This window comes from Lactuca sativa, chromosome 2 (genome assembly GCF_002870075.4).
Source record: "Lactuca sativa cultivar Salinas chromosome 2, Lsat_Salinas_v11, whole genome shotgun sequence".
In the NCBI taxonomy this organism is placed as follows: domain Eukaryota; kingdom Viridiplantae; phylum Streptophyta; class Magnoliopsida; order Asterales; family Asteraceae; genus Lactuca; species Lactuca sativa.
The window spans coordinates 181,970,991-181,994,872 of record NC_056624.2 but is presented as its reverse complement, the minus strand read 5'-3'; the positions used below and the strand labels follow the sequence as shown (position 1 = coordinate 181,994,872).

The window sequence follows — 23,882 nt, the reverse complement described above, 5'->3', positions numbered from 1 at the left end:
TTTACTTATATCACTACTAATAGTATATCAATCAATCATAGTAACATAGATGATAAATAAACACATGAGTCATGATTATGTTCAAACTCTCAAACTGTACCACTACCTTGGTGTGATTTTTTCAACATGGAAATATGCTTTTGGCCCCCAAGGTGGAATCTAAAAACCGTATCACTATTGCAAACGACGTTGCATATTGTACAAGTCCTCACAGCATTCACAGATGCTCCACCTTCCACTACCTTCCTCCTCTTCATTTCTAGCTCTTGTGGAGTCTCCACCTTCTTCTTTTTTGGGATCAGATTGGGATTGAGATTTTTAGGGTTTTCCAAGGGTCCTATGATTGGATTGGGGTTGCTTGTGGAAGTAGTGCCAAAAGTTAAAGAAGCAGCTGTGTTTAATTTTTCAATGTTTTTTATGTGTTTTTTACCCAACTTATGTTTATAAAGAATGTCCTTGGTGTTGCACTCGATTTTACAGATTTCACACCACGCTGACTGGGCGATTTTTGTTTTCTTTGGGATTTTTTTCCATGGCCCACGAGGTTGTTGGGCGCTTGGATTGGTCCATCCACTGGGGATTGAAGTTAGTAGTTGTTGTGAGCTATCTTGACCTATCAATCCAGCCTGTGCATGCAAACATTGCCACAAATACGTTTTTAGATACAAATTTACAAATAAATAATAGTATATCAAGATCAACATTAAAAAACAAATAATATAAACTTTTATCCTTTTTCAACTGATGGACTAGCATGCTTAACATACATTTCCTCAACCTATCTCTTAAATCCCATCCACCATACCTAAATGTAATTCCAAAAACTCATTGCATCACGTTACTAAATTTTAAATCACGCATCAATGGAATCCCAATCAAACAGTAACTTTTTGGGCCTTGCAATTTTGAATCTGTAAAAGATTTCCTTGGGTGGAGGCAAGACTGTGACTGTCTACATCTAAACTCTCCCTTACCCCCATTGACCTGGGGATTGTTGTTGTTGTTGAATACGTCCAAGTGAGTTAGTTTTGGCAATTTACAATTCTTATTTTTCTAGGGAAATAAATCTAGGATGATTAGAACAGAAAACTGTGGTATAACTGTATTTTTTTTACATTTGAGCATGTACAACGATAAGTTGTGGCCAATTACAAATACATTGGTTAAAAACTCATTCGCTCTTTCGGAATATTAAGGTTGACCTTATCACTAAGACACTAACTAAGAAATTAGCTGAAATTTGGTTTCAGTAATTATATACCATATTAACAAACATTTAAGATGACAGATTCACTAAGAAATATATGCAACAATGAGAGTATGTTTAGTTGTCCCAGCAATCCCACTTAACTTCAAATGCTAAAGGTTTATGACAGATGGAACTTGGAGCATGATTAAACACCGCCATTAAATAACAACCACACTCTTACCACATGAGTTAGATCTCCTATATGCTCTCTGTTCAAGAAACATGAGCTACAGAAGTACAGCCTACACTTCAAATTTGCTATGAACAACAAGTTGATATGAAATTTGTTACTAATTTATAACCAACATATTTCAATCTGAAATAGTTGTTGCTCTGTCGATTCTTGGCACAAATCAGAATCTAGAATACTATCAGATTTAGAAATGTGACATATTCCACTATCAAATAACAATTATCAATTTGGGTCTAACATAAAAGATTGAATTCTGAAAAACGAAATGGGCTCTAACTTACTGTCCATTATTGGCACATAATCAGAATCTAAAATCCTCTCAAATTTAGAAAAGTGACACATTTCAATTCCCAAGAACACATGTCAGTTTGGGTCTAACAAAAAAGACAGAATTTTGAAAAACTAAATGGACTCTTTAACTTACAGTTGCATATAGAGCACTTCCATATGGCTGAACAGACTCCTCTGTCACCCAATTTTGCACCAACAAGTCGGATGCATAAGTAGGTGGTGGCGCCGCAGTAATTGTCTGAGCGTAGGTCAGAGCGCTGGCATGGAGAGCATTGTAGGCGCCACCGGCGTGGCTAATGGAATATGACGGCAAATAGGATTCGGAACCAGGAGGATCAGGATTTATCGCGGCACTGCTATATTGCGATTCAATTTGCAAGTGGCGTTGCTGATGAAGGGGATAAGGGTTAGGGTTTTGAGAGGGGAAATACGAATAGTACTGAGAGGTATCCTGATGACGATGGTGAGTATAAAGATCAGACAAGGTGGTGTTTGCTGGTTGCATTTTTTTTTTTCCTCACCGATCGATCGCGGTGGTGGCTGTGCCGTTGTGGTGTGTCCCAGGAGGAAGAGGAGATCTGTCAACGGAAAGGCAAAGACGTAGACGATGACAATTTTCAGAAATTTGGTAATAGTTTCGATAGCAAGTAAGTTACAAAAGTAGTCCCTTTACTATCACAGTATAGTTCCATTTATCCAACTTCTAATTTTACGATTGAACTTAAAACCCCCCAAAAAATGAACTAATATTCTATTTTAAAATTTAAGTTTATATTGAGTTTCAGTTGTTTCTTTAAATATCATTATTTTGAACCTCAAAACATAATGAATTTTATAACGAATGGAAACACACCAAAAATTTGGACTGCAATGGTACAGTACTAGAAATTGTATGCCTTATTTTAAAACAGTTAAAAGTAAAAATCGTTACATTTAATACTTATTATGAGAGGGCAATTCGGTCAATTAGGCCGGTTTATACCGCATGGTAAAATATATTACTCCATGTAAAGTAATAAAAGTTTGAGTCTATCATATCTGTGAAATAGAAAGGGGAGCAACAACCAAAGAGATCTGTGTCCCCGTCACGGGAGCTAAACACCAGACAAGACAAGAGAGAGATTAAAAGAGAAATTTCTGTTGAAATCGCAATTCTGCATGAGAATTTGTCTTGAAATTGCAATCGTTTTGGCGCGTATATTTGAATAAGAAGATCAGAAAAATGATGTCAGGAAATTACACAAGCATTAATAATCAGAATACTTCCGGATCTGTTCCGGTACGTGTCTTCTTGTTCTTCTTCATTTGCATTTAATCGTGTTTAATAAATACCTAATTAGTAATCAGAACATTAACTTAGATTTATATTTCAGTCTGTTCCAGATCCGCCGGGACAAGTCTCCATCAAATTCAACGGTAACCCTATCTAATCAGAATTTCGTAAATCTTTTTAGACTCGTTGTTAAGCCCATTAAGTTTTTCATTGCAGAGTCGACACTCCAAACGTTTCCACCTTCTTCTACACCACAAGGAGGGAAGATCTCCGCCAGTTCTCGTTCTAGTTCTGGCATACCTCGTGATTCTGATGGTATTTTATGTTTCCAAATTCAAATCTCAATCAATCTATCTATCTCGTTTCCAATTGGCTCACTACATTGATATCGATTTATAATTTATTTCAATGCCGGAATTAAGCATACACACTTCAGCATCATACTCTAATCACCATTAATCTTTCAAATCAGAAAAGTTTGAAACAGTGTATACTCTGCTTTTGATTTCAGAAGCTCAATTAGTGTTGTTTTTAAATGTAATTTAACTTGGTTTAAATATAACTTTTCCATATGTTTTCGTATACTTTCATAAAATAATGACAATTGAAGATATGTGATTTGTGTAGTCGTACTTTATTACTTATTTTGTGAGAATTGATCTGTATGTGCAGTTCCCTTCTCAAAGCCAATTTCTGGTTCATCAGATCAACAAAAGCAACAACAACAACAACAAGCAGCCGCTCCCCCGGGTTGGCTTAAGATATTCACAGTCGCTGCTTACCAGCCCTACTTTGATGTTGACACGTCTGATATTCTAGCGAGGATTAAAGATTCATTTTTTCCCTTCAAAGGAACCTTCAGTCAGAAAACTGCTACTACCCCAGACTTGTAAGTTATTTCTGAAAGTATATTATTCATATTTCATAATGTGTTGTGTACATTAATGAACACTGGTTTTGTTGTAGGTATGGACCCTTTTGGATATGCACAACATTGATCTTTGCATCAGCTTCAATTGGTACATGTGTGACTTATCTTGCTCGAAAGCTACATCATTTGGAATGGGACTATGATATTCATCTGTTGACATGGTCAGCTAGCGTTTTGTATGGCTATGTTGTTGTTGTACCCATCGCCTTGTATATAATTCTCAAGTACTTCTCTGCACCTTTGGGCCTTGCTCAACTACTCTGCCTCTATGGCTACTCTCTCTTCATCTTCATCCCCGCAGTCGTAAGCAAATTTTTTCAAAGTTTTCAGATTTCAGTTTTGTTTCTTGCTACTTCAAAAGTTCAAAATTATTAATTTGAATTGCAGTTTCTGTCTATTATTCCGGTGGAAGCAATCCGGTGGGTGGTTACGGGTGTTGCTGGATTCATGTCAGCAATGTTTGTGGCATCAAATCTAAAAACTCACATAGCGTCCGCAGGCGAAAAATGGTTTTGGATTGTTGCTGGGATTTTTCTGTTGCAGCTGGCTCTTTCCATTGTACTTAAGCTCTATTTGTTCAGCGTAAGTACATAGTTTTCTTTATAGGTCAATACTCAATAAGCTTGTTATTTTCTATTGATTTTGGTTGATGAGAGTTGTTTGTTTTGTTTAAGAAAAATTAATAACATACTACTTCAACAAAAAAGGGTCATCATATTAAAAAATCCATGAGATACAATGTAGAAGGAATGAACTGAACATAAAAAAGCTTAGTAAACATATATAATATGGCAACCAATTACCAACCCAAATGGAAGTTGTTTTTTTTTTCACTACAGGGTGCAAATATAAGAATAAAAGAACTGACCAGCCAAAAATAGTGAACTGAACTGAACTGACTAGTGCTCTCAAGTTCCAAATTGTTTGTTTAGACCAAAGCAGGCATGTCCTTGAGCCAAGCATCAAGTGGCTTACCAATCGAGTAGACAATGAAACCGATTTCTCTCAGTTTCTCACTGTCCACAACGTTTCTCCCATCAAACACAAAAGCAGGTTTCTGCATGTTGTCATATATCTTCTGAAAATCAAGGTTTTTGAACTCGTCCCATTCAGTCAAAATACAAACACCGTGAGCATCCTTGGTGGCTTCATAAGCATCCCAAACAACACCTACTTGTTTCACAGTAGTGGGACTCATTGGCTGAAGGTGAAGAGGGTGGTCCCAGTCAAACTTCTTCATGGAAAGGTCTCTCTGGATCTGATCCTCCGTGACTTGTGGATCATAGATACTCAACAACGCTTTGTCACCTAACAAACCCTTGCAAACATCAATGGCTGGTGTTTCACGGGTGTCACCTGTGTCCTTCTTGAATGCGAACCCAAGTATCGCAATCTTCTTGTTGGAAACAGTGTTGAACATAGACGCCACAACCCGGTTCACAAAACGGGTCTTCTGGTAGTCATTAATCTTGATCACTTGTTTCCAGTATTCTGCTACTTCAGGGAGACCATTACACTCACAGATGTAAACCAAGTTCAAAATATCCTTCTGGAAGCAAGACCCACCAAAACCAACACTCGCGTTCAAAAACTTTGGGCCGATTCTTGTGTCCTTCCCAACCGCATACGCCACCTGGCTAACATTCGCACCGGTCGCCTCGCAGAGCGCTGACATGGCGTTAACGGATGAGATACGTTGCGCCAGGAAGGCGTTGGCAGCAAGTTTCGACAGCTCAGCGGACCATAAGTTTGTTGTGATGATGTTTTCATCCGGGACCCATTTTGCGTACACTGCCTTCAAAGCTTGGATTGCTTTCTCTCCCCCTGGGGTTTCCCTGCCTCCGATTAAAACCCTGTCGGGGTTAAAAAGATCTTGAATTGCGGTTCCCTCAGCGAGAAACTCCGGGTTTGAAAGGATCTGGAAGTTGATCCCTTTGCTGTTATGTGTCAGAATCTTTTCAATGGCTTCAGCTGTTTTCACTGGAACAGTTGATTTTTCAACAACGATTTTGTCTGATTTTGACACGTCAGCAATCATACGGGCAGCACTTTCCCAGTATGTGAGATCAGCAGCTTTACCAGCTCCAAGACCACGGGTCTTTGTTGGGGTGTTGACCGAGACAAATACAATGTCGGCCTCACAAACGTGTTTTTCCACATCAGTGCTGAAGAAGAGGTTCTTGCCTCTGCGTTGCTTCACCACATCATCAAGACCTGGCTCGTAGATTGGGAGCTGGTCACTGTTCCAGGCTGTTATGCGAGGTACAGAGATATCAACTACTGCCACTTCGATATCAGGGCACTTGAGTGCTATCACAGCCATGGTGGGACCCCCAACATAACCAGCTCCAATGCAGCAGATCTTCACCATCTTCTTGTGTTACTACTGTAGAATGTAGATCAGGATTCCGAATAAGCATATATCAAGTCGCATATAAAGTTGATCAAAAGTTACTTTTTACTTAAACAGTTAAATTACATTTTCCATTGTCACAGAAGAAATTATATTGTGGAACTTATCAATGGATGCTCAAACAAGTAACAATCCAATAGTCATTGCTACTCTTTTCAAAAGAAGAGATCGGAAAAATGCCAAAAAGATCCATCCAGATTTGCATGTGTGAGGATCATTCGAGATTTTGCTCTTCTCGTGCCCTACTCTATATAACGAAGTATCTTAGACACTGATCAAACATGAAATCTTCTAATGGACGTAATTAACATAAAATTAAAGATGCGTATGGAAAACCTATAAGCGGAGATTTTAGGTTAGATGTAATAGAATGGAGTACTTATTACTTAACAGAATAACAGTCCAGTGAGAGCTTGCTATAGTTTTATAAAAACTGGACACCTTTGCTTGATTTTAGGTAAAAGTTTAGATCTGCTTCAGATATAAGCAACTAAATAAATCGCGAACACATTCTAGTTTGAACTCGAGCGGCTCAAGCATTTTGATTGAATTACAATGAAAAATCCTTGATCACATCAATTAAACAATACCAACCGCACAGATCTAAAGCGAACACCTTCGATTTATAACCGACAACCTAAATTTCAGCTCACTAAGATATAACAACTTAAATATCTTCAATGAACCAAATGTAAATGGATCTGATCATATAAATAAAAAATGGATCTAACAAGTAAACAAATAGATCGGGTCATTTAGGTCAAAAACAGAGCAATTGGTGCTAATAACACTAAGAATTACAAGGTAAACGCAATACCAAATGAAGTTAATACACAAAATCATGGATCGGAAATGTTACCTTGTAGATCCGCGATCACAGGGTGTGCTTCTTTGAAACAACGAGAGAGATCTGTTATGTGTAATACGAAACATAGAAAGCGGGGACATGTTTATATAATCGTTGAAAATATAATATCTTTCCCTTACGTTTCAATGAATGACACTTTATTACCCTCTGATAACCCTTTTGTTTCTAACTCGTTTGCCATGATGTGGACAGCTCAACGCGTCCACCTACACGCATTTGGCAGATGGACAGGGAGGTGTAAAATTCTTTCACTTTTCTCCTTCAAAACTGTTTCTCAACATTTTTTACCCATCAAGTTTTATTATAATTATTAATGGCAGAAATAAAGATATAAACTTTTGAAAAGTTTACATAAAAATTGGAATTTATAATTATTATTTGACCAGAAGTGCTTGAAAAAGATACATATAAACTTTTAAAAAACTTACATTAAAAGTTAAACTAAAAATTAAAAGTTTTTAAAAATGATAAACTCTATTATTTCTCAACATTTTTACCCATCAAGTTTTATTATAATTATCAATGGCAGAAATAAAGATATAAACTTTTGAAAAGTTTACATAAAAATTGGAATTTATAATTATTATTTGACCAGAAGTGTTTGAAAAAGATGGATATAAACTTTTTAAAAAACTTACATTAAAAGTAAAACTAAAAGTTAAAAAGTTTTTAAAAATGATAAACTTTATTATCGGAATGACTCACATTAACCCGTCTTATGATCCATAAGTGATGTCAATCTTTAAATTTTTTGTAAGCTAAATTCTACTTAAAGTAGTTTTTTGTATTAAGCTTTAAGTTATAAAATAAAAGCTTTAAGATTTAGTTCTAAACAGACATTGTTTTTAATTCAAGTTTTGTTTAAAAGCTCTAATAATCTTGCTGCGAAACACACCCTTTATGTCTTTTAGACTCGATGAAAACTTGATCGAAAGTCATTAAACAAGTCATTTTATCATTTGTCTTTTATTATATCATTTCCAATATTATGTAACTCATAAAAATAATATTTGAATGGTCCCCGTACATTTATGTTCCTCTCAGATGAATTCTTAGGAAAAATATTTTCCGTTGTAGGCAACCGAGCCTAAAGGCCTTTTTTTACAATTTGAATAAAATCTCATCACTTTATGTTTATGCTTTTATGCTTATGATAATATATGATGATCCATAATAAGAGAGTAAACAATAGATTGAAAGAAAATTTATTTTTAGCAGTTTTACAAGTAAATGGGATAATTCCTTCCCCGAATGCTTGAGTTTTTTTGGCTTCAAGTTTAGTGGCACCGACATCTCATCATTATAAATATGGTGGGGTACATTCACAATTGTGTGTACTTTTTTTCCTACATTGTTTAATATAAAAAGAAACGAATAAAGTTTTATAATCTTTTTAACTTGATTAGAAAATGGGACTAGGATTCTCAAAGTGTACGCAACTATGCATTGCACTCGGATTAACTTTGCTTGTTTGCAATGTCTAAAGTTGGTTTGACAATTATACTTACTGCTCATCATTTAAAAAAGATTTATACAGAAATATTACATATTTATAAATTAATTAATTAATTAAAAAAAAAAGATCAATATAGGATAATGCTACCACTAAAACTGTTATTAATAAATTTACTTTTAACATTACGTAAAATCAAATATAGTCCAAAAACGCATGCTTTTTAAGAGTAATTTAAGTCTTAATTTGATAGTTTACAAATACAGCATTGTATACATACAATCTAGACACAATTTCAAGGGTGCAATGTGTAATTTAATTAAAATACAAAGGAGTCAAACCCATGGTTCAAGTCTACTCATTCTTTTGTATTAAGGTATGTACACTTACACTACTATATCAACGAAGCTTCCATTAATTAATAGCGTCGCATGTGCAGTATGCACTACACATGATCAACTTCATTTTTCACCTCTCTTCACGTTTAACAAAATTTTATAGATAAAAATTTATACTACATATAGTTTATAAATTTTAATTTAATTATATATTGAAAAAACTTCAAACTATAGATTCGTTGCTATGTTTAAGTATTATTAACGAACTGATAACAAATGTATCAAAATAAACTCATACATTGTACAAACATTATTTTCAAATGAAGGAACCAGTGTTCTTATAGATGCGATGACTTAATAAATATGAAATATGTACATATAAAGTTTGATGTATCAAACCTACAAAACGATAACATTAGAGACCAAATTTGTTATTTATTCCATAAAAATAACACACTTTGAGTCTTTGACTTGGAATATGTTTCACCACTGTCAACCTCTTCTTGGCAGCACCTTCCTTGACGGTGTTAAAGTGGATCCTCACCATTTATTGGACCATTCGCCTTAAAATTTAAATCCCCACAACCAAAATAACGACCAATGAAATCACATTCGACAAAACAAAAAATCAAATAAAATAAACAATATGTTAAAAGTAAATGAGAATATGAGATTGATCAAGATGAAAACAAAACCAATTATAATAATAAGATACTATAAATAAATAAACTAGAGTCTTCGTCATTTAACTCATTAAGCTCTTGCAATTTAGGTCAATTGTGAAATTTATTTCCCCACGATCTCTAGTATTTTCACAATCAAAACCACAAACGACCAATAAGTCAGAAAGCTTTCATGTAAATTTCTAGAAGTACAAATTCAAGCAAATATCACATCCACCATATCCAAAATTCAAATAAAACACATGCAATTCATTCTATCATCAGCAACAACAAACACCCAAAAACCTATCGTATCATCCCAAAATAAAAAAACCATAGAAATCAAGTGTATGTATTTGTGGAAGCAAATAACAAGTAGTAACTACTACTTTGATTTCTTTCCTCCTTTTGTTTCTTTAGTAGCAGCAGGAGGAGCTATGAAGGGCATAAACGTCTTTCCACCCATAAAAGGCTGCAACACTTGAGGCACTTCAACACCATTTTCCCTCTGGTAATTCTCCAGAATGCAACACATTGTCCTCTCTGTTGCTGTGAGTGTGGAATTCAATAAATGACAGTATTGCTTTGTTTGTTCATTGCTCTGCAAAATCAACACTCCACTTAATAATTTAATTTAATGAAATTAACAAACAAAATACAATTCAAAATTTTAAACCAAAACCAACCTTCTTCTGCCCAAATCTAATCTCCAACTTTCTTGACTGGTAATCAGTGCAATTTGAACATGACACAAGCTCTCTGTAGGTTTTGGATGCAGGAAACCATGCTTCCAAGTCATACTTCTTTGCTGCAGCATCATTTAGTGCACCAGAGACTATGGACACCACATGATAAGGCAAATTCAACTGCAGTGTTCAATAAATAAATATGAATAAATATTTATGCTGAAGTGAAAACAAATACTAGTAATTAATTAATTACCATTTGATAAAAGTCCTCAGAGTTTTTGATCATCTCCTCATGCATGTCCCATGAGTCATTAGCATTAGGGCTGGTGATACAGAACTGTTCCACTTTCTCAAACTGATGAACACGGAAGATTCCAAGAGTGTCACGACCATGGGACCCAGCTTCCTTCCGGAAGCAAGATGAATATCCAGCATATCTGACAATTTTCAAAAAAAAAAAAAAAAAATGAACAACTTTCTTTTCTTTCTGGCTTAATCAGCTTAATAGGTTCAGCCCTCTTTACCTTAGTGGTAGCTGTGTTGGATGAATCCAGTCATCTATGTGATAAGCACAAAGTGGTTGTTCAGCAGTAGCAATCAGATACTTGTCATCTCCCTCACCTGTTACCTATCAATCAAGCAGAACAATCACTTTAAATCTTGAAAAATATTTTCCACACAACTGGAGGGAGATGTATATTTTTATTTACCTTGTAAAGTTCTTCATCAAATTGGGCTAATTGAGCACACTTTGCCATTATATCTTTCCTCATAAAGAATGGAGTTTGCAACGATGTGAACCCCCTTTTCTCAAGAAAATCAAGTCCAAAGTTTATAAGAGCTTGATTCAGACGCACACCATCTCCTTTTAAATAAAATCCTCTACCACCAGCTACATTAGCACCTAAATATAACATTAAAAAAGATGTGTTAGCTTAGCCCTTCAATAACATGTTAAAAGTGAATCAAATAATTAATTATAACACCTCTTTTCAAATCTGCAATTCCAAGAAGTTCGACAAGCTCGACATGATTTTTTAGGTTTGGCTCTGTTCTTTTCTCTCCCCAATCCCGGACAACAGCATTATTTGCCTAAGAGATGATGAATGTTATGGGATACATCATACATATGTGTATTTGAAGAAACAAGAAAGAAAAAATAATGTCCACCTCATCATTGCTAACAGGAACAGAATCATGCACAAGATTCCCAACCACCTCCAATTTTGAATATAATGCTGCACGAGCTGCCTGAACCTCTAAATCTTTCTTTGCAGTTGAGTCCTTGTTTTCCTCTGTGTCTTTTATCTTGGAACTGGCATCTTCCCCAGCCTTCAAATGAATCAATTTTGCAATTTAGTATTAAAGATACTATAAAAGTTCATCATGCTAATGAAACACAAGATTTTTAAAGATAGAAAGACTTACGATTCTAAGTTTAGCCACTTCTTTGTTGATCTTGTTAAAGTCTTTGCGCAACTGTTCAAGCTCAAATTGACCTGTAAATCAAAATGTAAAGAATGAACAAAATGATGTGTGTACATTGTAAAGCCTGTTTCCTAAGGTATGTAATATATAAACTCCAAGATAAATCAAAATGAAGCTTACGTTCTCGCCACTTCCTGTCAAGATCAATAATTTCATCAACAATTTCTACATTTGCAAATCGACGACGCTGAGATTCGCGTATAATTTCTGGGTTGTTGCCCTTTTCCTCCCTAAATAGATTTATGTCCAACATGCTTTCTCCTTCTTTCTTGCTTTCTGGTATAAAATAATGTGAAGAAAAAACAAAATTTGAGCATAAGGCAGTAAAGTGTAAGGGCAACAAAACGAATATGAACAACACAGATAGCCTGCATTTACACATTACTATCAAAATGGACAAATTATATTACTAATTGACTATAAAAAAGCTGCAACATGTAACTTTGCAAGCAACAAGCACTGAGGCACACTATCAAGATTTCCCTGTTTTCCTTACCTTTTACATTTTAGGCTTTAGGTTTTGATAGTTATATTTGAAAATCAAGGACTGCAAAAACTAGCACACTTATAGTAAAATTGTAAAAATCCAAATCGGGAATTGGGATTTACTGTCAATTTACAAATCCAGCAACAAGATTAAATCAGAATTCAGTGTACAGTGAAATAAAACGGAGAAAAAGAGAAGAGACTCAAGGAGGACCTGTGGGCTGTGTCGATTTGGGGAGCCTGTACACAAAGAAGAGAGCCGATTGCAAGATGGGGAGGAGATCAAAATGGAGTGATGTGCTCTGTACAAGACAACCGAGAACAGAGAGGTCGGCTAGGGTTTTTATACTTTCAAATCTGAAAATTGTTCAATGCGTTGAGGATCTTATAAAGGTTTTAGAAATAGACCACTTTTTAAGCCCATTAGTCTATTTAAGTAAAGGTCTAAAGGATGAGACTGAAGTATTGATTTCTATTATAGAGAACCCAGCTACGGCTACCCTTCCAAATTAATTGCATACCCAATTGAAAATTCCAACCTAAGAAAACGGGAATTTGGCATGACAAAGACAAACTACATTTGACTCTATTTGTAAGAGATCTCGAGATCTCTATTTGTAATTAATAAAAATAAACTAACGCAAACCAAAAAAATAAACTCACAAATTCTAAATTCCTAATCAAGTTATAATTATTTAAATCCAAAAGCTAAAACTAGTTGAATCCAAGTTTAATACGTTATACGAACACCATTCATCACAATTTTTATAAAACCAGCTAACATTTAAAAAAACAAATCCTAAAAATTAAAGCCTAAGAAACACTAACCTTAAGGCACGGTCTCTGCCTCTTTGGACTCTGGCCACCAATCAATATGGCATAAGGTTGGACAGTGTCACAAATTGCTTACCGGCGGTAACTTATGTGACACATTCGGAATTCATTTTTCACTATAGGTATAATATGGGCGGCACCTTTCCACCGGTGGCAAATTATAAATTCTAACTATTGATTGGTCAATGGAAATTTAGGTTTTTTTTATTTTCAAAAGTAAAAATTTTACCACACCCCATTCATTGCTAAATTGTAGCAAAAATAGTAAAATCATGCATAGCGTCTATATGTCACGCTTTTAGCATTGACAAAACAACTACCATACTCTTTAGCCTAAAAAACATTGGCGAGTCAAAACTATTGCTAATTATGTAGTTGTGTTTGTAAATGAATGTTAATGAAATAATATAACCACTTCTTGGTTATTTTATAAAATTAATGTTGTTATAATAATGATATAGAAAATAGATTTGTTGTGTCTAAATGTGGGTGAATATAAAAGTATGTCACTCCTTTTCTATGTTAATTAGTATAGAAAAATTACAATCTTCTTTTGTAGTATTTTCCGGTATAAAATATGTATATATACATGTATTATAACAATTAGGTATGAAACTCATGTATTATATGAGTTTATTTAAAATAAAAATTAAATATAAAATTCTAAACATTTGAGAAGTTTGAATTTTTAAAAAAAAAAATAAAAATAATATTGAATTATTAAAATTAAAATGTTTTTTCTTCAATTTAAACAAATCATTTAGATAAATAAATAAAGTGAACTAATGAGATTTTAATTTAGTAATTTTGAAATCAAAAGGAAAGTCTATTAATGAAATTAATATGTCATTTATTATTGCATTTAAATATTATGTGAATTTAACAGAATGAAAAAAACATAAAATGACATTTGAAAAAAAAATAATAATAAGAAAAAGTCATGTAACATAATGCGTTAGAAGAAGACAAGTAGAAAATGATTTGCAGAAATAATGATATAGAGAGTATTTGTGTCGTTTATCAAATCAATTTTCATTCTTTGTGTAACTTTCTATTAAATGTAGCTTAATTAATTGGGAAAATGACATAAAAGCCCTTAAGTTTGCATAAAAATGTCGGTTTTACCCTTGGATGTGTTTTAGGTCCAGTAAAGCCCGAAGTTTTGTTTAATTTGTTCATTTTTACCCTTGTAGTCGGTTTCCAGGTAACCTACCGGTTACCCTAATGCCAGTAAAACCCTTGAATTTTCAAAAATGTTCGGATTTACCCTTAAGTTTTTCAAAAATGTTCGAATTTACCCTTACATTGATTTTTTATTTTGATTATTATTATTATTATTATTGTTATTATTATTATTATTTAGATTTTAATGCATTTTTAAATGTATAAAATATTTTATACATACATTTTTAAATGTATAAAAATATTTTTACTAATATAAATATATTTTAATATATATATATATATATATATATATATATATATATATACTTGTATTTAGTATTTATATACATTTGAAACCCCATGTATTCCTTTAGTAACGTATTTATATGTTAAAAATGTATTTATTTGTATTTAGTAGGTATAAATATATATTCATTTCATATAAAAATATATTATACACATATAAATATAAAAATGCATATTTATATGTTTTATATTAAATAAAAGATATAATTAGATGTATTTGTACATATTACCAAGTATAAATATGTATTTATTTCATAATTATATGCATACTATAGTTTTTATATAGAGGAAATACATATTTATATCTATTAAATACAAATAAAAATATTTTTAAATGTATAAATATGTCTTTAAATGTATAAATACACTTTTTATTTGTATTTAATACATATAAATATGTTTGGAAATGTATAAATACATTTTCATTTGTATTTAATACATATAAATATGTGTTTCATTTGTATAAAAACTATCTTATGTAAATAGTTATGAAATAAATACATATTTATAGTTAGTAATATGTACAAATACATATAAATATATATTTTATACAATATAATCCATATAATATGTATTTTATATCTATATGTATATAATATATTTTTATATGAAATAAATATATATTTATACCTACTATATACAAATAAATACTTTTTTAACATATAAATACGTTTTTAATGGAATACATGAGAATTCAAATGTATATAAATACTAAATGCAAGTATATATATTTTTAAAAATATATTTATATTAATAAAAATATTTGTATACATTTAAAAATGTATGTATAAAATATTTTCATACATTAAAATGTATTAAAAATACGTAGTAATAATAATAATAATAATAATAATAATAATAATAATAATAATAATAATAATCAAAATAAAAATCAAGGTAAGGGTAAATCCGAACATTTTTGAAAAACTTAAGGGTAAATCTGAACATTTTTGAAAATTCAAGGGCTTTATTGGCATTAGGTAGCCGGTAGGTTACCTGGAAACCGGCTACAAGGGTAAAAATGAACAAATTAAACAAAACTTCAGGCTTTATTGGACCTAAAACACGTCCAATGGTAAAACCGACATTTTTGTGAAAACTTAAGGGCTTTTGTATCATATTCCCTAATTAATTATCTATTTATTAAAAAAAAAATAGAATTTAGGTTTAACTATAATTATATAATCTTTAAATCCTTCTACTGTATTCATTTGTAAATACTATAAACTAATTTGAATATTATAGGTTTTAGTTTTGTTTTAGAGTAAATTAAACGAATGGTCTCTATGGTTTGGGGTAATTTGCATGTTTGGTCCCTAACTTATTTTTTTAACTCAGAAGGTCCCTATTGTTTGTTTTGTTGCGCAATTGGTCCATATCTTACATAAAAATACTATTTTGCCATTGATTTTTTTAATTTATTTAAATAAACACACCTTCAACCCCACTTCCACCTCACATTAACTTACCTTACATACCCTACCTTATTTAAATAAATTAAAAAATCAAGGAAAAATAGTCTTTTTAGGTAACACAGAAACCAAGCGCGCAAAAAAAAAAAAAACAAATTGCAGTGACCTTCCAAGTTAAAAAAATAAGTTAGGATCAGACCTGTAAATTACCCTAAACCATAGGGACCATTAGTATACTTTACCCTTTGTTTTATTTCTAGATTACTAATTATTATTTGTGTTGGTCTTCTTAAGTTAAAGTTATTTTTCACGATAATAATAAACGTTGATGAAAATGAGTTATCAAAACGCAAGAAGAAATACGACAGATTAGATTGATTTGTTAATTCTTAAAAGGAAAAAAACCCCAAGATAATTCAACTTCGACGTGTGTATGTGTGTGTGTGTGTATGTATATATATATATATATATATATATATATATATATATATATATATATATATATATATGGGAAAAGTGAATGTACATAGTAAGCATAGTAAACACAACCATTACATTACATAGGAATGTTTACATTTGTTTAAAAGCAAAGTAATACATGTTTTATATATACATCAGTATACAAAAGTAAAGACGAGACTTCTAAACGCTCCGTCTTCTCCAAAAGAACGCGGGGTACCTGTCTAACTAGAACCTGAGAATACAAGCAGTTTTGAAAATACCAGCATAAAGCTAGTGAGTTCATAAGCGGTTTGTTTCTGGTAAAAGAACAAGTTTCCTTTGGTTTTCTGAAAAAGTTGTTATCCAAGAAAATCCTATATTTTCTTATAATAGAAGTTTAGTTATCCATTTGTTAAACAACCTGGTTAAGAGAAGTTAAGTTATCCCTGGAAAAACCCTTATTTTCCTTAAAAGTTGGTGGTTGGTTATCGATTCGGAATGCAGTGTACAAGTATCTACCATACTTGTAGCGTTTAAGTAAGTATCCTGAAAGCCTGGTTATCCTTGAAAAGTACATTAGTTTTAACGCGTATATAAAACTAATAATTAGGAAGTAAACTAATTCCTAAGGGTGTTAGTTTACTAGGTTCATTATTACTAAAAAGTAAATCTCCATTATTCAAGTTTGCGAGCTCCATAACCATACGATAGACTAGATATGGCAATAAGAAGTCCATTATCATTTTATAACTTTTGTCACCCGTAGACCTGCCAGTCCCACTGTAGCTAGCAGTAAGGTGCGGGGTAGTCAGCCCTGTATAGATCTATACACTCAAGTCACGCTCTCCGTCTAGGAGATTCTGGTTACAGGGGCGGTCCTCCACTCGCGTATCTCTGTGGAGTGTTACAGAGGACGTGTCTCCAATCTTAAGAATAACGAATTTACAAGTAACAATACGGAAAATTATGTTTGATGAATGGCATGAAATCCTTTATGAAACATAAAATATAACATTTTATATTGAGTTTCGCAATTAGTTTGAAAACTAACTCTGCAAGTTAAACGGTCGGTTAATACGGTTTTCAGTGTTAAAAGCATACGGAATATGAAACATTTCATACGAAATAATAAGTTTGAGTACAAGATTTCCTTGTACTTTTGCTTGTATTCCCCCCTGAAAACATGAAAAACACGGAAAATGGTGTAGGGGTATGAACTCACCAGACGAGAAATGTGTCGGTTAGGATGCTAAGTGTCAGTTTAAGGCTTGAACACGCGCGAGGATCCTATGTAGCACTAGGAGATACATAATTGTATCTAATTAGACTTTGAACTACTAATTAAGTAAAATAATACACTCCGAGACGCGAAAACACTTTATTTCAAGTGTTAGGAATGATCCGGGTTGCATCTAAGGGGGTGTAAGGCCTAGATATGGAGTTTGCTCTTCAAGAGTAAATTCTTAGGGGAGATTACGGCCCATATACCATATCCCCATGAGTTTACAGCCGTAAACTCATGGGTGAGGTGCTCTTGGATGCTTAAAGGTCTTAAAACACTTGGGGGATTAAGCTAGGTTCAATTATAGGGCATAGGAAGTGACTAAGTCCCAAAATAGACCATTTATGGGAGTTTACGGCTGTAAACATAGAGTTTACGGCCGTAAACTCTTACTTGTTCCTTCTTTGCATGGTTTGGGGTCTCTAATGGAAGAATACAAGATTCTATGCATTAATCCAAGCCAGAAGGGGAAGTTAGGGCACCATTTGACCTCCTTAAGGGAGTTTACAGCCAAAGAACCATTCCCTTGGGGGTTTACGGCCGTAATCCCTTTATGGTCATGTTTTCTTTCAAGTTTAAGGTCTCTAATTCGATGGTGGTTGATTCTAGACATTATCCCAAGCCATAGGAGGTGTTTAAGGGGCAATTTAACACCTTAAAAGGTGTTTACAGCCTAAGAATGAGTGTTTACAGTCGAAGAATGTTCTTGGGCCGTAAACTCATGTTTACTCCCCAAATGATAAGATTTTGGTGTTCTAAGTCCATTTATGTAAGCCCCTAAGTCATAGCTAAGCACTAGAAATAATTTGGAAGGGTTTTGGGGCTCCAAAACCCCAATTAAGGGTGTTTACAGTTTGGGGCTGTTCTAGGGTCGTAAACACATCATTTCCATACATTTGGATGATTTAAACACGGATTTGCATGCTAAATGTAACAGCCCAAAATCTCAGGTATTATTAAATTGTATTTTTGGGGTAATTTAAGAGGGGACTCGGCGAGTTGGAGCCTAGACTCGCCGAGTAGGATCGCAGACGTGGTCGCGGGTTCGCGACTGGACTCGACGAGTCCAGATATGGACTCGGCGAGTCGACGCTGTTTAGCGGAAACCCTAACCGTTCAGGTTTGGGACGTATAAAAAGGACTCAATGGCCGTCATTGTTCGTTTTAGCCTTCTGAGAAGAACCCTAAATCGATTGTGTGCATCTGGAGCAAGGATCTTAGGCCATTGTTGATTATAGAAGAGTGGTTGTGCAAGAAGAGAAGGGATTGGCTAAAGGAGCAGCAAGGGGGTCACATTCTGAGGATTGGGGATACAGAGAATACATCATCCAGGTAAGAATTCGTGTATGCTCTGCTATATTGATGTATTTATGGATTTAGGGTTTATGGAACCCTTGTATGATTAGATTGACTGATACCCTAGTCCCCTAAACGAGTGTAACCCTGTATTGAGACCTATGGAGGTCCAGAATGTCCCATGTCTATGCATTTCGGGAATTGATGAAGGTTTTGGATTGGAATCCTTATGCCTTAGGTCAAAATGTAAAGTATGAATCACATGGTGTATCATGAGCACTGAAATGAGGACTTCACGTGGTAGATCATCCTAGGAAGGCCAGACCTAGGAATGGTCGAAGCAGTTTTGACCTTAGGATGCAGTTTGAGCGGTTGCATGGCATGGACTCGCCGAGTTCGATGAGCAGACTCGGCGAGTAGCTTGAAGATTTACTGGGACTCGCCGAGTTGTTATGTATGTGTTTCAGGTACTAGCGAGGACCGTGGGAAGGCGCCGGCGTGATCGATACACACTGAAGAATGCTTTTTATGATCTTGGGATTTTGAGTATTTGTATTTGACAGAATACTTAACTATTTATGCCTTATTTGAATGAAATTAATTATATTTTAAAAATGAAAAATTTGTATGAAAAATTGCGTTGTTACAATTGGTATCAGAGCCTTGGTTTGAGGGATTCGGGTGCACCTTCGGGGGTAACTGAACTCAAACCGAGGATTTGAGGAAAATTTTTAAATAAAGGCATAAACTTTTGCAAATGGTTTTGTGGTTAGCAAGAAAGAAGCAGTGTGTACGATCAGTCAGCGCCCGAACGGTAAAGATCCCCAAAATACCTTACAATACTATATGATATGAATTGTTATGCATGCTAGAAGACTAGGTATTCATGATAGGACTAGAGTGGCCTGATTTGTGATGCCTTAGTCTAGGGAAGTTGCCTATATGAGATTTTTGCTAGGATGCGGGTAGATAGTACATATCAGAAGTAGAGTACTCACTATCCGGAGTTTGGGGAGGAAGACTTGGGATGAACGCTGATACGGTGTGGTCGGTAGTATTGGGCCCGTACTACCGAGGACACCGGGTCAGTGGGAGGCCCAAGCAAGAATCCCTGGATGTCGGGGACTGAGTAGGGTTGCGTTATCGAGTGCGATTACACTCGCTGGAGTCTCTGATAGTTTATGTTGTATTTCAGAGACATCATGGTTAGACCACGCCACGGAGCGAGTTTGAGCGGTGTGAGTGACGAGGAGATTCGTCAGATGATTCACGAGGAAGTAGCGGCGGCGATCCGGGCTGAAATCCCGGAGATGTTTGGGTCTATTAAGACCACCCTGATGGAGACGTTCGATGAGCGGTACGCCGCATTGACTGAGGTTGCAACCGCTGCAGCTACCGCAGCTGTGGCCGCTGCTAGGCCACAGGGGGGTGACTCGTTGCTGTTCCGAGAGTTCAGCAACACGAAGCCACCAGAGTTCGATGGGACGCAGGATCCGATTGCTGCGATGAGGTGGATCGCAGATATAGAGGGGTGCTTCTACACTTGTTCATGCCCGGAGCACCTGAGGGTACGGTTCGCTTTGAACCAGCTCCGTCTAGGAGCGAAGGACTGGTGGAAGTTCGTGACGGCGAACTTCACTTTGGCAGAGACTGCGGCAGTGACATGGGAGGGGTTCACTACCATGTTCAGGGATGAGTACGTTCCCCCGGTGGATCGGGAACGATTGGTTCAGGAGTTCTTAACCCTCAAGCAGGGTACTGATTCAGTGGCGGCGATCACGCGGAAGTTTCACGAGAGGGCGATGTTTTGCCCCGAGCTGGTGGCCACAGAGCAGGCTCGGATGAGCCGGTACTTGGGTGTTCTGAGGAGGGAGATCCGGGAGTTTGTGTCAAACTCCACTTACCATACTTTTACTGAGCTTCAGGCAAATGCCAGGAAGCGTGAGATCGAGTTAGAGACTCAGGCCAGGGAGGAGGCCGAGTCTCGACAGACAGACCGGCGGCCGGCTCAGTCTCAGCCGGCAGCTAAGCGGATCAAATCCACCGATTCGAGGACGGGAGGTTCGAAGAGCCGCACTTGCGGAAAGTGCGGCAAGGGTCACGATGGGGCGTGTCGAGCCGGTGCTTGCTACAAGTGTGGCAAGGAGGGGCACATTGCTAGGGAGTGTCCCAAGGGATTTACGGTTTGCTTTCATTGCAACCAGACCGGCCATCGGAAGGCCGAGTGCCCTCAGCTTCGTCAGGGATCTGCACCTGCTGCCAGGACTACGGAGACTCGACCGGTGAAGGTCGAGGCCCCGAGGGCTCGTGGGAGAGCCTTTCAGCTGACTGCGGAGGAGGTCCGCGCTGCGCCCGATGTTGTGGCAGGTATGTTGTAATTCATGTATTTATCTTTAATGTCGAGATGTTATGCTTATGTTATTACATGCGTAGGTACTTTTCTTGTGAACTCTGTGCCTGCCTTAGTGTTATTTGACTCGGGTGCGAGTAGGTCCTTTGTATCGTTAGCCTTTAGTCAGCATATCAGCGTTAGTCGTGAGTCATTGAGTCGACCTTTGAGAGTTTCTATAGCTGACGAGAAATCGATTTATGCCACGGAGGTTCTTCGGGGATGTGTGCTAGAGATTTTCGGGGTTGGGTTTCCGATTGACCTGATTCCTATTGCGATGGGTGACGTCTGTGTCATCGTGGGCATGGACTGGTTGAGCCGATTCGGTGCTGTCATCGACTGTGAGCGTCAGTTGGTGACTATACGAGACCATAGTGGGGGAGTTCTTTCGGTGTACGGTGAGGGTACCCGTTCAGGATCAGCTTTTTGTTCGGCCGCAAGGGTGAGGCAGTGTCTACAGCAGGGCTGTAAGGGTTTTGTGGCGTATGTGATGGATACGCGGGAGGTTTCCGAGAGACCGAAATCAGTTGAGGAGGTTCCCGTGGTGCGCGAGTTTTCAGATGTTTTCCCTGAGGAATTGCCGGGAGTACCTCCTGTGAGGCAAGTAGAGTTTGGTATCGACCTAGTTCCGGGGGCAGCGCCTATTACTAAGGTGCCTTATCGTCTTGCACCTCCAGAGATGCAAGAGTTGTCCTCGCAGCTCCAGGAGTTGCTGGGGAAGGGATTCATTCGACCGAGCAGTTCGCCATGGGGAGCACCTATTCTGTTCGTCAAGAAGAAGGATGGTTCACACCGGATGTGCATTGATTACCGGGAGTTGAACAAGTTGACAGTCAAGAACCGTTACCCGTTGCCAAGGATCGATGATTTATTCGATCAGTTACAGGGAGCATCTTGGTTTTCCAAGGTCGATCTGAGGTCAGGGTACCATCAGGTGAGAGTGCGGGACGAGGATGTCCAAAAGACAGCGTTTAGAACGCGATATGGGCATTATGAGTTTGTGGTGATGCCTTTCGGGCTCACCAATGCCCCGGCTGTGTTCATGGATCTCATGAACAGGGTATGCAGACCGATGTTGGATCGGTCAGTGATTGTGTTTATCGACGACATTCTGGTGTATTCTAGATCTAGAGAGCAGCATGAGGAGCATTTGAGGGAGGTTCTCGAGGTGTTGAGGTCGGAGAAGCTTTATGCAAAGTTCTCCAAATGTGACTTCTGGCTGCGGGAGGTCCAATTTCTAGGACATGTTGTCAATCAGAAAGGGATATTGGTCGATCCGGCCAAGGTTGAGGCGGTGATGAGTTGGGAGGTGCCGAAGTCACCCTCTGAGATCAGGAGTTTCCTTGGGTTGGCAGGGTATTATCGGAGATTCATTAAGGATTTCTCCAAGATCGCAGTGTCGCTCACCAGATTGACCCGGAAGGGTGTTGCATTCTCATGGGGGCCAGAGCAGCAGACCTCCTTTGAGACACTTCGCCAAAGGTTGTGCGAAGCCCCGGTATTAGCTCTCCCAGAAGGGATGGAAGATTTTGTGGTATATTGCGACGCATCGATTTCGGGATTGGGTGCAGTGTTGATGCAGAGGGGCCATGTGATAGCGTATGCATCGAGGCAGCTGAAGCCTCACGAGGCGAGATATCCCACACATGATTTAGAGTTGGGGGCAGTAGTGTTCGCTCTCAAGATTTGGCGTCACTACCTGTATGGGGTTCGATGTACGATATACACGGACCATAAGAGTTTGAAGTATTTGATGGATCAGCCCAACCTAAATATGCGTCAGAGGAGGTGGTTGGATGTGGTCAAGGATTATGATTGTGAGATCCTGTACCACCCAGGCAAGGCTAATGTGGTAGCCGACGCGTTGAGCCACAGGGCGGAGAGTACTCCATTGCGAGATGTATGCTTGAGACTGACTGTGATGACTCCAGTATTGGACGCTATTCGTGGGGCACAGGCAGAGGCTGTGCGACTAGAAATGCAGAAGAAAGAGCGGGTTGTGGGGTTAATTTCAGAGTTTGTTAAGGATAGTCGAGGGCTCATGATGTTTCAGGGTCGGATCTGGGTACCGTTCGTGGGCGGTACGCGTATTACTTTGATGGAAGAGGCTCATAGATCGAAATTCTCGATCCATCCCGGTGCTACCAAGATGTATTTGGATTTGAGGAAGGAGTATTGGTGGCCCTGTATGAAGAGGGACGTGGCATGGTTCGTTGAAAGGTGCTTGACCTGCCGTAGGGTCAAGGCCGAGCACCAGAGACCGCATGGCAAGTTACAGCCATTGGAGATCCCCGAATGGAAGTGGGAGCAGATCACTATGGATTTCATCACCAAATTGCCGAGGACTGCTAGGGGAGTTGACGCAATTTGGGTGATTGTGGATAGGTTGACGAAGAGTGCACACTTCCTTGCCATCAGTGAGAG

The 23,882-nt window shown here is 36.9% G+C and overlaps 4 protein-coding genes across 6 annotated transcripts; 1 reads left to right on the top strand and 3 right to left on the bottom strand.

Moving 5' to 3' along the window:
• Nucleotides 1–2,359, bottom strand: LOC111920075 (uncharacterized). The gene is made up of 2 exons (XM_023915652.3): nucleotides 1,867–2,359; nucleotides 1–626 (listed from the first exon to the last, which is right to left on the bottom strand). Exons 1-2 carry the CDS (start codon nucleotides 2,236–2,238, stop codon nucleotides 90–92), a joined length of 909 nt encoding a protein of 302 aa, XP_023771420.1. The 5' UTR covers nucleotides 2,239–2,359; the 3' UTR covers nucleotides 1–89.
• A 443-nt stretch (nucleotides 2,360–2,802) lies between these two features.
• Nucleotides 2,803–4,623, top strand: LOC111920076 (uncharacterized). Of its 2 annotated transcripts, XM_042899309.2 has the most exons (7): nucleotides 2,803–3,012; nucleotides 3,107–3,149; nucleotides 3,223–3,321; nucleotides 3,679–3,895; nucleotides 3,973–4,025; nucleotides 4,104–4,240; nucleotides 4,325–4,623. In XM_042899309.2, the coding sequence occupies exons 1-7, from the start codon at nucleotides 2,956–2,958 to the stop codon at nucleotides 4,529–4,531; spliced, it is 813 nt and encodes a 270-aa protein (XP_042755243.1). In that variant the 5' UTR covers nucleotides 2,803–2,955; the 3' UTR covers nucleotides 4,532–4,623. The 2 variants fall into 2 exon arrangements, with proteins under 2 accessions (XP_042755243.1, XP_023771421.1); XM_023915653.3 differs by having other exon boundaries at nucleotides 3,973–4,240.
• An 8-nt stretch (nucleotides 4,624–4,631) lies between these two features.
• Nucleotides 4,632–7,364, bottom strand: LOC111920074 (UDP-glucose 6-dehydrogenase 3). Of its 2 annotated transcripts, none has more exons than XM_023915649.3 (2): nucleotides 7,210–7,364; nucleotides 4,632–6,323 (listed from the first exon to the last, which is right to left on the bottom strand). In XM_023915649.3, exon 2 carries the CDS (start codon nucleotides 6,306–6,308, stop codon nucleotides 4,866–4,868), a length of 1,443 nt encoding a protein of 480 aa, XP_023771417.1. In that variant the 5' UTR covers nucleotides 6,309–6,323; nucleotides 7,210–7,364; the 3' UTR covers nucleotides 4,632–4,865. The 2 variants fall into 2 exon arrangements, with proteins under 2 accessions (XP_023771417.1, XP_023771419.1); XM_023915651.3 differs by having other exon boundaries at nucleotides 4,632–6,320; nucleotides 7,210–7,351.
• Nucleotides 7,365–9,847: 2,483 nt separating this feature from the next.
• LOC111920078 (serine--tRNA ligase) lies at nucleotides 9,848–12,719 on the bottom strand. Its single transcript, XM_023915654.2, has 10 exons — nucleotides 12,549–12,719; nucleotides 11,969–12,124; nucleotides 11,789–11,859; nucleotides 11,531–11,692; nucleotides 11,347–11,452; nucleotides 11,071–11,264; nucleotides 10,885–10,988; nucleotides 10,614–10,797; nucleotides 10,358–10,537; nucleotides 9,848–10,272 (listed from the first exon to the last, which is right to left on the bottom strand). Exons 2-10 carry the CDS (start codon nucleotides 12,099–12,101, stop codon nucleotides 10,057–10,059), a joined length of 1,350 nt encoding a protein of 449 aa, XP_023771422.1. The 5' UTR covers nucleotides 12,102–12,124; nucleotides 12,549–12,719; the 3' UTR covers nucleotides 9,848–10,056.
• Nucleotides 12,720–23,882: the final 11,163 nt, after the last annotated feature.

Excerpts from the sequence above, each read along its gene's own strand:
- LOC111920076 (XM_023915653.3), top strand. The coding sequence starts at position 2,956 with ATGATGTCAGGAAATTACACAAGCATTAATAATCAGAATACTTCCGGA. Across the intron at positions 3,013-3,106 it reads ATACTTCCGGATCTGTTCCG|TCTGTTCCAGATCCGCCGGG; the intron begins GTACGTGTCTTC and ends TTTATATTTCAG. Across the intron at positions 4,241-4,324 it reads TCATCTTCATCCCCGCAGTC|TTTCTGTCTATTATTCCGGT; the intron begins GTAAGCAAATTT and ends TTTGAATTGCAG.
- LOC111920074 (XM_023915649.3), bottom strand. The coding sequence starts at position 6,308 with ATGGTGAAGATCTGCTGCATTGGAGCTGGTTATGTTGGGGGTCCCACC.
- LOC111920078 (XM_023915654.2), bottom strand. The coding sequence starts at position 12,101 with ATGTTGGACATAAATCTATTTAGGGAGGAAAAGGGCAACAACCCAGAA. Across the intron at positions 11,860-11,968 it reads TGACAGGAAGTGGCGAGAAC|GTCAATTTGAGCTTGAACAG; the intron begins GTAAGCTTCATT and ends TTTGATTTACAG. Across the intron at positions 11,693-11,788 it reads AAGTGGCTAAACTTAGAATC|GCTGGGGAAGATGCCAGTTC; the intron begins GTAAGTCTTTCT and ends ATTCATTTGAAG.
- LOC111920075 (XM_023915652.3), bottom strand. The coding sequence starts at position 2,238 with ATGCAACCAGCAAACACCACCTTGTCTGATCTTTATACTCACCATCGT. Across the intron at positions 627-1,866 it reads GAAGTGCTCTATATGCAACT|GCTGGATTGATAGGTCAAGA; the intron begins GTAAGTTAAAGA and ends TTGCATGCACAG.